This window comes from Cinclus cinclus, chromosome 2, assembly GCF_963662255.1.
Source record: "Cinclus cinclus chromosome 2, bCinCin1.1, whole genome shotgun sequence".
Lineage (NCBI taxonomy): Eukaryota > Metazoa > Chordata > Aves > Passeriformes > Cinclidae > Cinclus > Cinclus cinclus.
In genome coordinates, this window is record NC_085047.1 from 29891486 (window position 1) to 29907605 (window position 16120).

Below are 16120 nucleotides of genomic sequence, written 5' to 3' on the forward strand. Positions count from 1 at the left end.
CTTCTGCTCTGGCTGCAGAAGTAGCTGCTGTAGTTTATTTTGATCCCTACTAAAAAAATGCAGTCATTAAAAAGTGCATAGCTTTGCACTAACCTGAGCATATGGTTTTTCATGCTGGTACCTGAAATGGACATAATAATGTTAAGTGCTTCCAGAAACAAGTAGAGGGGAGAATGATGGGGTGACAGGTGTATTTATAAACACCCCACTTGAGTCTCACAACTCAGGCTAGTGGCAAGTGGGCAGGTATTTTCACTAATAGCCAAACACCAATACAGATATGCTCCAACTCCAGAGCACGCCAGTAACCACAGGACAATCAGGTGAAATACAAAGATCAGAAAGCTACAGCAATATTGTCCCTCTCCCCTCCTTCCTGATAAAATATTTAGAAGGGGCCAGGAGGCAAAGGTAGCAGCTACAGCATTGATGGCAAATACAACAGTCATGCACACCATACGTGATTCCATCACCACCCACAGGGTATGACACTCACATATGGGAATAAAAAAAGAAAATAACAGCATATATGGATGTCTGCCCAGGCTCAAGGGTTTACAAGCCATAAATCTTGTACATGTGAGATAATATGTTGCCAGTGCTGCAGTAGGGGAGATATGAATGGGTGGATAGAGGAAGTGAGGTGACCATAAAACTCGTAAGCATTGGTTCACCTTCAGGCCATAGTTTTCCACTAAAAGTAGTTGAACTTTTTCTTTCAGGAGATCCACACAGTCACCTTTCTGGAAGGAGGGTTTGGCAATTAGTGACTGGACTGACATGCTGGCTCCTTCACTGCTTTGCAGTCTGCTCTTTGCTCAGTCTCAGACACTGTGCTGCCTGGGCAAGTGAGGGTGAAAAGTCAGTGAGTGAGAGCTCTGACTGGTCCCTTTCTGCAGGTTGTTCAGGTGCAGCATCCTCTCCTCACTGCCCTCTCCTGATATGGGAAGAATTAGCAGTCCTGTGTCATTGACAAAGGAAGTCCTGAAGAAAGATGATGCAAAACCCAAGAGGGGTTTGGGCAGCTACACAGTGGCTACAGCCTTAAGAAGATATTTGCTGCCCTTCTATTCCTCACAAACAGAATTTGGTGGCTGCCACAATGACCATAAATCACTGCTGAAGGAATAATCCCACTCCCTTGCTCCTGAGGCAGTGGGATTACTCAGTGCCAAGATCAATGGTGTTTTCATTCTCTAGGGATTCTTGACCATGAACCATGACCATTCTCTGAACTCCTACAAATGGTACTGGTAGAATAATGTGAATATTGTACACTTCTAGAGCCTGCAGCAACCATCATCCCTTTCACCTTGGCCAAGGGGTATTCCCTCACGGTACTTTGCTCAGTTCCCAGATCTCCCAGTCTCTAGTTGTCCTGCTCCTTTTCTATATAAGCAACTGTTTGTAGAAGGCTGATTGTGATTCAGCAGGAGACCACTTTTCTGGTCTTGCAAGCTCTAGAGTCAGTGCCCCAGCATCCAACGGGGAAGGGTTTTTATAAAGAAAACTTGTTAGTACCAAAGCAGAAAAAAGGACAATAACCTATTTGAGTCTGAGAAAACTGGGGCAATTGAGGACTTGTCTGCCAAAACTTTTTCACTTCACAGTCATTGCCAGGACGTGTCAGAGTAACTATTCAGTTCTACTGCAGTCACAGCAAGGATCTGGGACACGGAGAAGCAACAACATCATGGCTCCTGAGTCACTGAGCACCTGCATTTTATCCAGGCTTCGGTGGATTTGCAAAAACTTAGAAGAATCCGCAAAGAAAATTTGCAAATTTTCTGCAGTCTCTGAAATTTCTTGCTTGACAGGAGAGTGATGGCTTTTTCCCTCTTGCCAGCCCCAGCTCTTGCTGAACTCAAGGAGAGCACTTGTCATTTGAGTTACCAGAGCCTGTCCACCCCTGCAGGGCTCAGTCTTTGTGCAAGTGGACTGGAATTCTGTAGCAGTTGCAAACACATTTCTGGCATTCTTCTTGCAGCATGGGGCCACGCCATTCAAGGAATGCCAGATCAAACTGCTATATTTCATATCAAAAGCAAAGAGTTGTTGCTTTTGTACTTGCTTTTTGCTCAGGAAAGGACTGGCTCTGACTCATGTAACCGGTGTGTTCCAGCGGAGCTGCTCCTGCTGGCAGCAAGAGTGCTCGAGCACACTGACTCAGCTCTTTCTGGATGGCCACATATGACTGGGGAGTACAGAACAGCATCCTCTGGGACGCCTTGCATGCAACATGAACATGTGCTTACTTCCTGTCTTTCCTTTCTTTTCCATCCCTTTGAAAGTTTCACACCACACGTCTCCTTACATTACTGCATCCAGCACAAGGAGGGGCTGACTGTGCACACACATCCCATACACCGTTTGTGCCCAGGCACCCCATCTGAATGCCTACATGGGGTGCCTGGCCTGTGACTATCCAGCAGTCCCCTGTGCTTTGTAGATTCAAAGGTTGGTATGAAAGTAATCGTGTTTCCCACAAAATGTCTCGGAGGGGCCTTGGGAGCACCTCCATGTGCTGGCCCAGGCAACAGGGTGACAGGAATGCCAGACAGGATCACTAGAGCATCACATTGCTCTGGACACAGCACCAGCCGTGGGTTGCAGCCATCACCTGGAGCCAAGAAAATTGGATGTTCACAGCTGTGCAAAGCACTGCTTCCAGCATCAGAGCTCCAGACTGAAGGCCCATACTCACTTCTCAAGGACTGGATGCAAAACATTCGTAAAACTTTCTGTCTCCTTGGGCAGAGAAGAAGTGGACCCACAAATCTGCATCTGCAAGTGCAAAATGCCTAGAAGGAAGAAAGGGAGGGAAGGAGGGAAAGACAGAGCAAATATCTGAACTGTGACTTTTTTGTTATCTCTGGAGAAGACTTTTTTCTAATTTTTTTCTTTCTTTGAAAAAAAATAAAAGTAGGCAGCAGAACACATCCTGTCAAGTTCTAACCTGACTGTTTGGTGCAAAAGTAGTGGACAAAGGGAAATTCAGGGTGTTGTTAAACTCTCCCAGCACACCCACTGCTAATTCTGTACAGGGTACACTTCCCCCATTCCTCTCCCCTGATAAACTGCTTATTAGTTTCCATCTTCACACCCAGGCTGACTTCTGCACCCTGATCTCCAGACAGTGACCTCATTGCCTTGTTCAGCTGGTGAGAAACTACAGTAAAATGGAAGGGGTAAACAAAGTGAGGGGAACTAATGGCCAGAAGATTTAGGAGGTAGGAATCTGCTCCTTGATATCCTGCTCCCATTGTGTGCCTGAGCTTGAGAAAGTGCAAGCTGAGTCTCAACAAGCTCTTTTCTGTAACGGTTCCTCTGGAAACTCAGCCCAGTCCTCCAGATGGTGACTTGGGACAGACAGCCAGCAAATTATATGCCCAATAGTACTAGACCCACACTCCTGTCACTGCTACAAATTCTGTATAGTACTGGAATTCACCCACCTTCTGCAGCAGGAGCTCTTCAGTCCCAGCCCAACTGTCCCACCAAGATATAAATATTAAAAACAAAAGCCTGTGTTGTCACAGAGTTGAATTTGTGTCCGCTCTGCGCAGCCAGCAGTGTGCCTACCTCTAACAGCTGCAGTTCATGCTCACACTGATTAGAAAATAGCATTAATAGCACTGCCTATGAGGACTATGTTGAATACTCCTACACAAAGCAGCCTTCAATATCCTCCTTTTAGGACGTGTTTCAAAGTGTCACCCCGTCCCTGACCCTGACAGACACCTCCAGGTCCTGAGCAGTAGCAGCTCAACTCACATTTGTCTTCCCAGACACTCAGTAAACACCTTTGTGTCCTTTTTCTTTAGAGGAAGGGGTCTTGCTGAGCTCACCCTGAAATATATCACTCTGGACAAAAGGGCTGAAAGGTTAAGGAGCTCCAGGGGGTGGTTCAGGAGGGAGATGGGGCCAGTCGCCTGCCAGAACCAAAGCTATAAAGGCAGAAAGGGGCTAGGGACCACATCCAACACAGATGCTGCAAGTCCTGCCTTGCCTCCCACCAGCCCTGGGCTAAGAAGATGATGTTGGGGCTTCGGTCATGGCCTTGCTCATTTTTCCTCTTCTTGGTTCTGCTCTCTGCCAGCGTTCAGACTGTGTCCTTACCAGGACAGAGGCTACAGGTAGGAGGGAGTGGGAGACAGCTGAGGTTGATTTCAGGAGGGGAGGAGGAGGGGAGGTTGTGTTTGAACCTCAAATGAGGGGTAATTCCACATTCCAACTACAAGGAGGCTTCTTGCACTCTCCCCTTCAACAGTCTCAGCTCTAAGGTGACTTTATCGTTATAACCCAGCCCCCAAGGAGCACCAGAATTTCAAGTCAGGAAACAGACAAAAGCTTTTTAGTGCTCTGCAAAAGCTTTTAACAGTGAAGAGCCTGGCCCTTCCTAAGCCCACTCTGTGTCAGCAGCCACCAGATATTACAGTCGTATCTCTCATAATATTGAGTGCCTGGTTCTGATGTTTCAGAGGGAAGATGCATCCTGTTAGGCCAGGAGTTTTGCTCCTAAGCTCAGTACTACCCCCCTTAAAAACCCTCTTTAAGGCCAAGAGCCCTGTCAGGATGCCAGGAAGGGCTTCTTCACCTGAGTAAATCTTCTATCCTCAGAAATTAGACCAATAATATTTTTTGGCTTTCAAATCTAGCCAGCTCCCTCTTATCCAAACCCTAACATTGAGCCTCAGCACCACCTTGCTTTTACATCACCTTGGGAAAGCCACAGGGAAACAATCAGGACATGAACTAAAATCACAAGACTGATCCTGCTATGACTCACCACTTTCACTCCGCCCTGAGGATGCCTGTGTCCGCTTCAGTTAACTTGCTTCCACAAAGAGCTGCACAAAGGCATCCTCAGCCTTAGCTCAGCATCCATGTGAGAGACAGATGTGGAACAGCTCCCACAGGGTGCTTCTCTGGGCAGCAATGCCATGCCTCCATTGCACCCAACACAGCCCCCAACCCTTGTCTCCCAGCCGTGCTGAGGGTTTACAGTCAGTACAGCTAACTTAGAGGATTTCCAGCAGATGGGGAGTCCCCCTTCTTCACACCTGCTTTGCTCCTGCCTCTCCCTCATTTTTTTCAGCAGGTATTTGAGGCAGAACCATCCTTCCCAGCACCCCTCTGGAAAAATGAGAGGTACATAGCAGCAGCCTGAGCACACAGAGGTGCTCAGCATCCACAAAAGGAGCAAGGACTGAAGACTTCCCTTCCAAATCTGGGGCAGGGCAGGATGTGTGTATGGTTTTACAACAGCAGCTCTGCCCTGCAGGCAGAGCTCACAGCAGCTGTCTGGCTGCTGTTTTGGACAGCAAAATAATTTCAGACAGTGAGAGCTGCTGGTCAAGCCGTTCCCCGTGTCTGGATGCAATGTCACAGGCACAGTGCTGTGAGCAGGCATCACTTCAATGACCTGCCTGAGCCCTCAGGAGGGAATGAGCAGTGGGGTACCAGGGGGTACAAGGCTTATTGCCAGAAGCACAGGCATCACCCTGCTCTCCTCCATTTATCCCAGATGCTCCTTTCAAGACTGCTGCCCTTGAAGCCCGAGTCCACGCTGACTGAAGAGGACACAAAGGAGGGGTCCAGCTTTGGCCCTCAGCTGATCTCCTCCACTCTCCCCTTCATCCCATCTGGAGCTAGAGCTGTCCGTCCATCCCTCTGGCGCAAGAACCTCGCCAGTCGCAAGTGGGCACTGCCTGGAGATTGGGCCTGGAAGGCCATGCCCAGGGGTTGCTTCGGGCTGAAACTGGACCGAATCGGGACCTTCAGTGGTTTGGGGTGTTAGCTTTGGAAGGTCTCCGAGGTGAGAGGGCCAAGAGTGTGGACTCGAGCAAGCGGGCAGGGAAGAAGTTCAGGGCAGAGTTGAGCGCACAGACAGCGAGGGGATGGGGAAGCGGGGCAGGCTGTGGGGCCACCGCCTGCCAGCCGCCGGGGCAAAGGCCGGGACCGGGTAACCCCGTGCAGCCGGCGCGGTGCTGGGGCCCGGCCGGGGCGAAAGCAGGGGGGCGGGACACCGCTGGGCGGCTCACCAGGCCCGCTTCTCCGCAGCCGGAGGGCACCCAGCCTCGGGAACCTGCACGGCGCACCGCTGCGCGAATCTCCCGCCCCGAAAAAGGGAAGCTACGGCAGCGAGGAAGCGGCGCGGCTGTACGAGAAGGAGCTGCCCGGCTCCGCAGCTGTCCTCCGCGGCCGCTGAACCCCCGCTCCGCCGGCAGCCCCCTCCCTGCTCCCCGTGCCTGAGGACTCTCGTTCATTAAACAAGCTGTACTAATTTGCCGCGTCCGCGCTCGGCGGTGGCTGCCCCCGGCCTCGGGGCGGGCGGGAGGCAGCGGCAGAGCCCGCCCGGCGCCCCCGGCCCCACGCGCGGGGCCGTGCCGGGCGCTGCCGCCGCCATTCCGCGTGGGGCGTGCGGCACGCGCGGCTGCGGCGCGGCCGGGGGGGGCGGACACGGGTGAGGTATCGACCGGGCACGGGGCACAAAGGCCGCGCTGGCTCACCGCGGCCGCACTCTGCCCCGCAAGAGCAAACACTGGGGCCTCCTGTTTGCGCTGAAGCTTCTTCCCCCGAGCGCCTGCCTCGGTGGGCTGCGGCTGGGGCACCACCGACCCCGGCACGAGTTCGTAGCCCTGCTGCTGTGCCCCGCCAGCCATCACCATGTCCTGGCCTTTAAGAAAAGGTTGTAACCTCAGCTGGGTCTAAACTTAGCCACCAGCCCCTCAGCAGCACCGGGAATAGCAGTGGTATAAGGAGAGTAAGGTTACGTTTGAGCTGCATGACCCCTTTGTGGTTCCCCCATCCCAGTACCTGCGTGGTTCCCCGAGCCTGCCCAACGCCTCCCTTATCTTTAAAGCCCTACTCAGCCGAGTAGCCAGAGGGACATTCCAGCTCCCGCCACCACCACCCCCACCCGCTCTGTCAGTCCTGATTTGCATCCCCCCTGTTCCCTCCCTTCCTCCGGGATGGGAGATACGGACTTTATGCGTGCTCTGGGCGTTGTACCTAAGGCGGATTTGTCCCGCCGCACCTGCCCCGCACGGAGTCGGGGGATGGAGGTTGCAGGGCTCGGTGAGCATGGGGGGCGGGGAGCCGGGCAGCGGCCATGCCAAGAGCGCTTCCCCCTCGCAGGCTGCCAGGGAAGGCGGGACGAGGCGGCAGAAGAGCAGGATTTCCGCCGTCACGTCCCGCGGGCAGCGGCAGCAGTGCCGCAGTGCCTCATTAAGATGGTGCTCACGCTGCCGCCCGCGGCCTGCCGGGGCAGCGCCCGGCCAGGGGCCCCTTCCAGAGCACGCCTGGATAAACCCAGCCAGAGGGGGGGTCCCAGACAGTGCCTCCCGTACCGGGGGGAATGGGGGATGCCTGGAGGCCCGCTGCTCCCTTGGGATGACCCTAGCATCCCCGCAGTCCCTTTATAGTTGCAGCCATAGAATCAAGGAATGTTAAGGGGTTGGAATAGACCTTAAAGATTATCCAGTTCCAACCCCCTTGCCACGTGCACGGACGCCTCCCACTTAGAGCAGGTTGCTCAAGGCCTTATTCAGCCTGCCTTGGAACACCGCCATGGTTGGGGCATCCACAGACTCCCTGGGCAACGTGTACTGTGCCTCATCACCCTCACAGTAAAGAGCTTCTTCCTAATACCCATCCTAAATTTCCCCCCCTTTCAATTTGTACCCATTACTCCTTGTCCTATCACTACAGCTCCTGACAAAGAGCGCCTCTCCGGCTTCCCTGTAGGTCCCTTCGGATACTGGATACTACTCCATTCAAAGGGGCACAGGCTGCGGCCGGGGCGGGCGGCCACCTGCCCTTTGTTACCGGACCAAAGCAGCGTATACCATCCTCCGGAGAAGCAGCGAGCCCGGCGGGAGCAGCCCCTGACCGGTTATCACCCGGGTGCCCCTCCCCGCCTCCTCGGGCAGGGGCGCAGCCGCCCATCCCCGCCCTGGGGACACCACCCCGCAAGGACCGGTGCATCTTTCACCACCGCCACCAGCACCAGCACCACCAACCCCCTTGGGGTGGCTCGACGGGAGGGTGATCGCTACGGACCCTCCGTTCCCGGCGCGGGGCCTTTGTTAACGGGGTGCGGCGGGGCGGGGGAAACAGGGGGGGTCTTCGTCTGCCGCACCCGCCACACGGGCGCACGTAGCCCGGTCCGGCCCCCGCGCTGCCATTCGACGGCGACGCGGCGGGGCGGGCCCCCGCCCTACCCTCACGCGGCTATAAAGGGCGGCGGAGAGGCGCTGCGCCACCTCCTCACTGCGCGCCGGGCGGCTCGGAGGCAGCAGGTAACTGGCGGGGCGGGGGGAGATGCGCGGGAGGGGGAGAGAGGGGCGGTGGGCGTGCGAGAGCCCCCTCCCCACACACGCACATCGCCCACCGGCAGGGGGTGCGGCAGCACCCGGGCGGAGCGGGGCCGCGTGGCGGCGGGGCCCACGGGCACAAAGACGCTGCGGCGCAAAATGGCGGGGGCAGCGTGAGGGGAGCGGTGAAGTGAGGGAGGGATAGAGGGTCTTAGGGGGGATGGTCGCCGGAGGAGGAGGAGGGGGCGGGTAGTTGTCGCGGAGGGGGGGGGGGGGGGGGAAGTGATGGCCGGGGGGGTGGGGCTAGCTCGGACCGCACGCCGCCCCCCACCCCGCGCCCCTCGGCGGGGGCGCGACGTTAACGGCGGCGGGTGTGGGGGCGGTTGTTGGCGGTTCCCCTAATGCCCCTACCGGTGGTTTGTGCCCGCAGGAACATCCCGAAGCGGTAAAGATGGTGAAAGTCGGAGTCAATGGGTAAGTGCTGGAGCCGGCGGGGATTGGGGGGAGGGGGAGGACAAGGTCGCCTCAAGGGCGAGGGGGAAGAAGAACTGGGGGGGAGGGAGAGGTTAAATCCCGCTGGTCCCCGCTCCGCCGGCGCCCCCGGGGCAGAGCGGTGATGCTGACTCATTTCTCTTCGGATTCGGGGTGACTCACTCCGGAAAGGGCTGCCGTTGCCCGTCTGCCCCATTTTCCCTCCCCATTCTTGGGGATCCCTGCAGCCCCCCATCAAAAGGTTTCCAGGTGGATCGTGTGTCGATGGCGGCCCCGGGGATGTGACCTTCTCGTGCCGGGCTGAGGAGTAACCGGATCCCCGGGGCTCTCAGTAAATTTAGCGATTGACCTTTCCGGGGCGGGGGTCGCTCTTAATCTTTAACCGGGGTGCCTTGGCCTTTGGACGAGCTGCAGGGCTCCCTCCCACCCACCGGGCAGGGAACAGCAGATGATCTCGAGGGAAGGCTGCCAAGGACTGCCTCCCATGCCCAGCTGGGCTGGTTCCCTCTTGTGCTTCTTCACCCATGCCTTTCTCTCTCCAGATTTGGCCGCATCGGCCGCCTGGTCACCCGGGCTGCTGTCCTGTCTGGCAAAGTCCAAGTGGTGGCCATCAACGATCCCTTCATTGATCTGAACTACATGGTGAGTTGCTTTGCAGTGCCCCCTCTGGGCCTTTTTGAGTAGGGCTTCTCTGGATCTGTTCTAGTAACTTCCCAGGGTGTTAGAGGATGATGGCAGCCTGGGTGCCTGACCTTCCACTCCCATTCTCTTTATTAGGTTTACATGTTCAAATATGACTCTACTCATGGCCACTTCCGGGGCACTGTCAAGGCTGAGAATGGGAAACTTGTGATTAATGGGAATGCTATCACCATCTTCCAGGAGTAAGTATCTTCCCTATTGCCTCTTTGGAGACTGAAAGCAGGTGTCTTCTGGAGCAGCTCTTAAAATTTTGTCCCTCCTTAGGCGTGACCCCAGCAACATCAAGTGGGCAGATGCTGGTGCTGAATATGTTGTGGAGTCCACTGGTGTCTTCACCACCATGGAGAAGGCTGGGGTGAGTATGCCACAGAGGCATAGGAGAGAAGGGATAGTGCTGTTTTATGCCCTTGGGTTATGTCACCATGTACAGAGCTGCTCAGGATGTGAAGAAGAAAGGATCTGAAGAAGCAAGCTTGGAAGGATCCTGAGTTACGCAATCTTTTATTTCTCTCTCTTCAGGCTCACCTGAAGGGTGGTGCCAAGCGTGTGATCATCTCTGCCCCCTCTGCTGATGCTCCTATGTTTGTGATGGGTGTCAACCATGAGAAGTATGACAAATCTCTGAAAATTGTCAGGTAAGGAGAGAGGAGCATGCTTTCTGAGCTGGAGCTCTCACCAGCTGCCAGGGGTCTCACTTCACCTCAGTGGAAGTGTTACCTCTGGCTGATGAGCCTTTATCACTCCAACCCAGCAATGCTTCCTGTACTACTAACTGCCTGGCGCCCTTGGCCAAGGTCATCCATGACAACTTTGGCATCGTGGAGGGTCTCATGGTAGGTCTGCAGTTTGGTGCTGAGAAGGGTGACCTACTACAGATCCCCTTGTGTGAGAGGGAAAGCATCCGTACTCCCTATGTCACCTGGGATGTTCTTTCTGGAGAATATTGGCTGTGTTCTTATTCCTGTGCTCTTTCTTCAGACCACTGTCCATGCCATCACAGCCACACAGAAGACAGTGGATGGGCCCTCTGGGAAGCTCTGGAGGGATGGCAGAGGTGCTGCTCAGAACATTATCCCAGCATCTACTGGAGCTGCTAAGGCTGTGGGAAAAGTCATTCCTGAGCTCAATGGGTGAGTGTTGCCCCTTCTCACGTGTCAGGAAGAGGCAGAACATACATAGGCTGGCAGAGGAGTGCCAGGTACTGTTCCTTGTTGACTTGCATCTTTCACAGGAAACTTACTGGAATGGCTTTCCGTGTGCCAACCCCTAATGTCTCTGTTGTGGACCTGACCTGCCGTCTGGAAAAACCAGTAAGTGTTGTGGATGAGGTCCTGACAGCTTCCAGATGTGCCCCTGCTTCCTTTGAGCTCTGTATTGCACCTGGATTGTCCTCGCTGCATCCATCTTGCCCTAAAGATGTGATCTTTGTGAAAAGAGCACCTGTTGGCGTTTTCCCACATGTCTTCTCCCTCTTCTGTTGTCCCCGGTGGACATTTTGTGTGCATTGGGATCTGAGCATCTTGGATCTGTCTCTCCTCAGGCCAAGTACGATGACATCAAGAGGGTAGTGAAGGCTGCTGCTGATGGGCCCCTGAAGGGCATCCTGGCATACACAGAGGACCAGGTAAGGAACACCTGCTGTCTTGGCCCCTGGTTATTGGCACTTCACTAGTTTTTCTAAGTGACTTTGCGGCAGCTTTGATCCTTTTGCAGGATCCTTGTTTGGGCACTTGGAGTACAGACTGTGAGGAACCATATGAATTGCAATTTCTTGTGTTTCAGGTTGTCTCCTGTGACTTCAATGGTGACAGCCATTCCTCCACCTTTGATGCGGGTGCTGGCATTGCACTGAATGACCATTTTGTCAAGCTGGTTTCCTGGTAGGTGCAGCCATGGGGGCCTCAGGGGTTGGCACAGACAGATTACAGGCTTGGGTCCTCTTGGTTACCACTGGTGATCCAGGTGGATGTACAGACCTCCAGTCTCACTGTGGAGTGAGGTTGCTTCTTGCCTGGAATTATATAGCTGTCTCCTTTCTCCTGAAGGGTAGATCGGAGTTCAGTTGTGTGGGATGGGGCAGAGGAGCAGGAAGCATGGAAGAAGGGATGCAAGAAATGGATCAGCCCTGACAGTGCTTGTTTTCTGTCCCTAGGTATGATAATGAATATGGATACAGCAACCGTGTTGTGGACTTGATGGTCCACATGGCATCCAAGGAGTAAGCTGAACACACAGCCCCCCCTGCTGCCTAGGGAAGCAGGACTCTCCTTTGTTGGAGCCCCTGCCCTTGTTCACCACCGCTTAGCTCTGCATCCTGCAGTGAGAGGCCAGTTCTGTTCCCTTGTCTCCCCCACTCCTCCAACTTCTCCCCGAACCTGGGGGAGGTGGAGAGGCTGATAGAAACTGATCTGTTTGTGTACCACCTTACATCAATAAAAGTGATCACCATCTGAAAAGCCTTGTCTGTCTGTCAGGGGGAGATGGGAGGTGGGGTGCATGTATGTATTGAGCAGCTGCAAGTGCCTATGGCACAGTCTCTGCCAGCTGCAGTGACAAGTTGGGGGGGAGTGCAACCTGCTGAGCTGCTTGTTCCACATGGGAGAGCCCAGACTGCGGGCTGTGACCAAAACTTAAGTGTGCTGTAGTCCACAGCAGCACTCCTGCACGGTAGGATGGAAAGCAGCTCTGTGGCTCTATCCACCTAGCTCTGGATTTTTGCTTGTTTGATGGGCATCTGCAGAATAGAAGTGCTGCTGAGCAGATAATTCTTGCATTTGGTTTGATAAAGGGGCACAAGAATCAAGTTCTCCCTTCCCTGCCTCAGTGAGGGAAGATACTTCTGGTGTTAAAAGGAGGGTATTCCACTTGCTTTTACCCTTTAAATTGAATTGGCTGTGCTGCAGAGGAAATGGCTGCCTAGGGACGTGTCGGAGTCCATCGTCAGCATGGTGGTGGCCAGGCTTAATTCTGTGTGTAAGGAGGGGCAGTTGCAGTTAAGCTGCTGAGCTGTAAATCTCTGCAAGGTGAGTGTCAGCCCTCTGCCTCCCTGCATTAGTCCTGGAAGCATGAATGCTGCCGGGCAGGGACGGAGCCTTCCATGACCTGTGAGTGCTAGGACAGATAAGCGATGCACTGCACAAAATCACGTGGCACTCCATTTTTAGCAGCTTAATTTAGCATCTCATGGCTGATGTGTTCTCTCCCTGGCAGGCACTGTTCGAGCTGTTGTCTGGACTCCATCTGCTTTAGATCCTTATCTGGGTGCTGCAAGGATGTAAGATGGAGAACTGGAACTCTCAGGATCAAGGTATGCTGGACATGGTCTCCTAGAGTCACTTACCTCCAGCAGTTGGGCTGTGTAAGAATTAAATGTTTGCGGGATTAGAGGGCAATGACTCAAAGTTACATTGCAAAGAGAAGGAGGTTGAATAACCTGCTTCTAGTTAGGAACTGGGATTCTAAGCAGTTTGTTAGCCCTGGGAGAACAGAAATACTTAGATTACACCACAAATGGCCCCATCATTGGAGCTTTAGGTAACGCTGGCATCAAGGGGGAGCTGCCTGGTGCTGGAGCTCACTGGAGTCAGCCCTCCCATGGAGCTGGGTTTCTGCTGGGGGGGGTGGGGCTGTGTAGCCTGGAGACCTGTCAAGATCAAGAACGAGTTTTGGGTTGGTCCCATCTTGTCCTTAATTGCTGTGCCTGGCTGCTTTGAATGGCTGTGCTGTGTGCTGCTGCCTGCGTACTGTCTGTGTGCCAGTCAGTGCCTCACTTGATAATCTAGAAGTGCAGAGAGGAAACACCTCAAGGGGGGAAAGGATGGATATCCTGTTTTCCCATGTAAAGCATACTTTGAACTGGGTTAAAAGCTGGAATATTTCTACAAGTCAACTTTTTCTCCTAAAAACCCTTATGTTTCCTAAGTACGATAAGGCTACCTGAAAATTGGTAGACCAAAGAAATCTTGTTAACAAGCATGAGCCCTATCCAACCTGAGATCAAATTGTTCTGGGAATGAGCAAAGTCATACAACCTCAGGGTGGAGGACTAGTATGTGCTCTCAGAACAACAGGTGCTGGGATATGCCTTAGATGAAGGTTTACTCTATTTTAAAATGCTATTTCAACTCGTTTACAATCTCATCTCTCCTAGAAAAATTACATAGTACTGAGGCAAGAAAAGTCAGGAATCAGCCTTTAAAGCATGGTTGGTCCTGCATGGAAACAGGAAGAATGAGTGTGGCAAACTAGTCATGCAGCTTTTAGACTGCCTGGAAGGTTTTGTTTCCTCTCTAATATAGCCTCCCTAGAATGCACAGCTCTTCCAAAGCCTTATTTTGCATCCAGACAATGCCTGCAGATGGCACCACAGTAAGGCCCCTCTAGACAGGTGGAAAAACTATCTCAGAGGGTAAACTGTCTGAGAACTGCAACCCTGACCTAAAAAAAAAAAAAAACATGTAATTTTTTTTATCAGTTTGGAAAATTGACATAGATAACTGTGGATGGGATTTGAGGTAAAGATGGGAGATCTGCTGTGGCAGCTGCTTCTATCTCTGGAGAGTTTTCCCCCAAGTAGGGGAGCTCTAGGTTTGTTCTGACAGCGTTTCTAAGGAAAGCAGATAGAAATGCTTGGTCGGGCAAGGCAGGTGCTCAGGCAGACATGAAGAGACTCTTGTTCAGCAAAGGAGCGAAAAGCAATTGTGCTACTTTGCTGTGATAAACCAGCTCCAAGAACAGCCACTACAAGCCAGAATCCATCTTGGTCTGTGAGCACCTTGCAAGGGGAAGGTACAGAAAGACACTGATCCTGGCTAAAGGATTGACTCCACCTTTTTTGGCTGGCCAGACTCCAGGCCTCAGTGTGCAGAGCCATTGTAGGAGAGGAATGCACCTGGAAAAGTTCTCTGGTTGACCTAAGAAACAGCTTCTCTGATGGGCAGCCAGCCATTTCTAGGGGTGGTAAGCTCTATGTTTTATTCTCCTTTTTTTTAAAGACAGCTAAGAGTAATTGACAGTGATGTTACAGAAAAATTTGGTTTTATGGTAGCTTTGAACAGTTAAGAGAAATTATTTTATACTTCCTTGGCATTTGCATGGACTACTACACATGCTCTGCTTCCCCAAGAAAGGTCCTCAGACCACCTTCATGTTGAGATGTCAGCATGAAACTTTGTCAGCATTAAGGCAGCTGCCATGTAGTGAAAACTAGCTTGAGCAGATGTGGAAAATAATGAAGTTCACTTGAAAAATCACCCCCAAACATAACAAAATGGTGACTATAAGCACAGTGAAAAAAGGTCTTGGACATTTAAAACATCCTGTATCCACTTCTGAAGTAACTCAGTCTTTGAGCAAAGCAATTGACAAGACCAGGGCAAGGAAGAGGAGATACAGGTCTCTGAAAGACTTCCAACACAGTTATGAAACACAAACTTCTTAAAGGATAATGCTTCAACTTCCTTCAGAACTGATGCCATTCACAAAATGTAGGTTGATGATTTAGGGTATGCAAAAACCCCTGCAGGCCTCAGCAGTACTCACATTTCATCAAAACCAAGCTGCCTACTTTTGGGTAATCACAATGTGTACATGCTGAAAAAACAAGTAATTTGTTACTTACTCTTCTGAGCTGAATGTAATCTCTTACTCTAGGACAGCTGACTTACCTCCATATATTACCTTACTACAGAAGTATCATCTTCTTGAGGGAGTTAATTAAGTGTTCCCTAGAAGGAACAGTAGTGCTGGGTTATACTTCACAGTGCAAGATTTGAAAAGGCAGCTGTCAAAAGCTGTAGTCAAATGAAAATAACAGAAAAACTCATAAATACTAGTAAAGTAAACTTAAAAAAAAAAAAGAGATTCTGTGGCAGATAGAAAAGGAAGGCTGAAACCCTTTTTCAAATTCATCTTGGAGATACAAAAGCTGCCAAAAAGCCCTAAGATTGCATGGGCGTGATTAGGGAAGCTTAAGTCCATGAATGAAAAGTAAAATTGATGTTTTGCCATCAGAGGAGCTTTGGGGTATTGCCAGACAGGAGATTTTCCTCTGCAGCAATGAGATGAAGCCACCACTGAAAACTGAAGCAGCAGGACTTGAGAACATGTCTGTGACATGAAGGACAGCAAACCACACACAAGACTCAGATGGTCTCCAGCATGAAATGGATGAACTGTGCTGCAAGTTATTCACTGCTCACCTTGACACCCCTGTGATGAAAAACAATGGAATACAGGAAAAAACAGGCTAGCAAAGCCTTTAAAAGAACTGCCTGAGGAAAGACCACCTTCTCCAGGTTGAAAATTTGTGGCAAGGCTGGTGGCAACTGAGAGATGTGAGTGGCCAGCATCTGAGGCCATCTGCCCCACCAATCAACACCTTCTGAACAATTTGGAGCACGGGGTGCCAAGGTGTATTGATTATGCAAAATGACCCAAAACATTCAGACCTGAATGAGCCTGTGGAAAGGTGTGGAAGGATCTTGTGACCGAGTAACTGGGTTATTAAAATGATGGATGAAATTGAAGGTTGCTAAGTGAGAAATATTACATGTAGTAGGGGACACAGCTCTGACATTGCAGGCCTCAAAGCCCATTTTTGACATTGC

General features: G+C 52.1%; 2 protein-coding genes across 2 annotated transcripts; both read left to right on the forward strand.

The window, feature by feature from the left end:
• Positions 1 to 4037: 4037 nt before the first annotated feature.
• On the forward strand, positions 4038 to 5800 carry LOC134058165 (C-type natriuretic peptide 2-like). Its single transcript, XM_062515265.1, has 2 exons — positions 4038 to 4136; positions 5528 to 5800. Exons 1-2 carry the CDS (start codon positions 4038 to 4040, stop codon positions 5798 to 5800), a joined length of 372 nt encoding a protein of 123 aa, XP_062371249.1.
• Positions 5801 to 8288: 2488 nt separating this feature from the next.
• GAPDH (glyceraldehyde-3-phosphate dehydrogenase) lies at positions 8289 to 11396 on the forward strand. Its single transcript, XM_062513302.1, has 11 exons — positions 8289 to 8303; positions 8749 to 8792; positions 9353 to 9452; positions 9588 to 9694; positions 9777 to 9867; positions 10032 to 10147; positions 10264 to 10345; positions 10491 to 10642; positions 10744 to 10822; positions 11053 to 11136; positions 11295 to 11396. Exons 2-11 carry the CDS (start codon positions 8770 to 8772, stop codon positions 11394 to 11396), a joined length of 936 nt encoding a protein of 311 aa, XP_062369286.1. The 5' UTR covers positions 8289 to 8303; positions 8749 to 8769.
• Positions 11397 to 16120: the final 4724 nt, after the last annotated feature.

What these genes read in the sequence shown, in the direction of transcription:
- LOC134058165 (XM_062515265.1), top strand. Translation starts at nt 4,038, where the DNA reads ATGTTGGGGCTTCGGTCATGGCCTTGCTCATTTTTCCTCTTCTTGGTT. An exon ending in TACCAGGACAGAGGCTACAG is followed by an intron (nt 4,137 to 5,527) that starts GTAGGAGGGAGT and finishes CATTTATCCCAG; the next exon opens with ATGCTCCTTTCAAGACTGCT.
- GAPDH (XM_062513302.1), top strand. Translation starts at nt 8,770, where the DNA reads ATGGTGAAAGTCGGAGTCAATGG. An exon ending in GCTATCACCATCTTCCAGGA is followed by an intron (nt 9,695 to 9,776) that starts GTAAGTATCTTC and finishes GTCCCTCCTTAG; the next exon opens with GCGTGACCCCAGCAACATCA. An exon ending in TGGCATACACAGAGGACCAG is followed by an intron (nt 11,137 to 11,294) that starts GTAAGGAACACC and finishes CTTGTGTTTCAG; the next exon opens with GTTGTCTCCTGTGACTTCAA.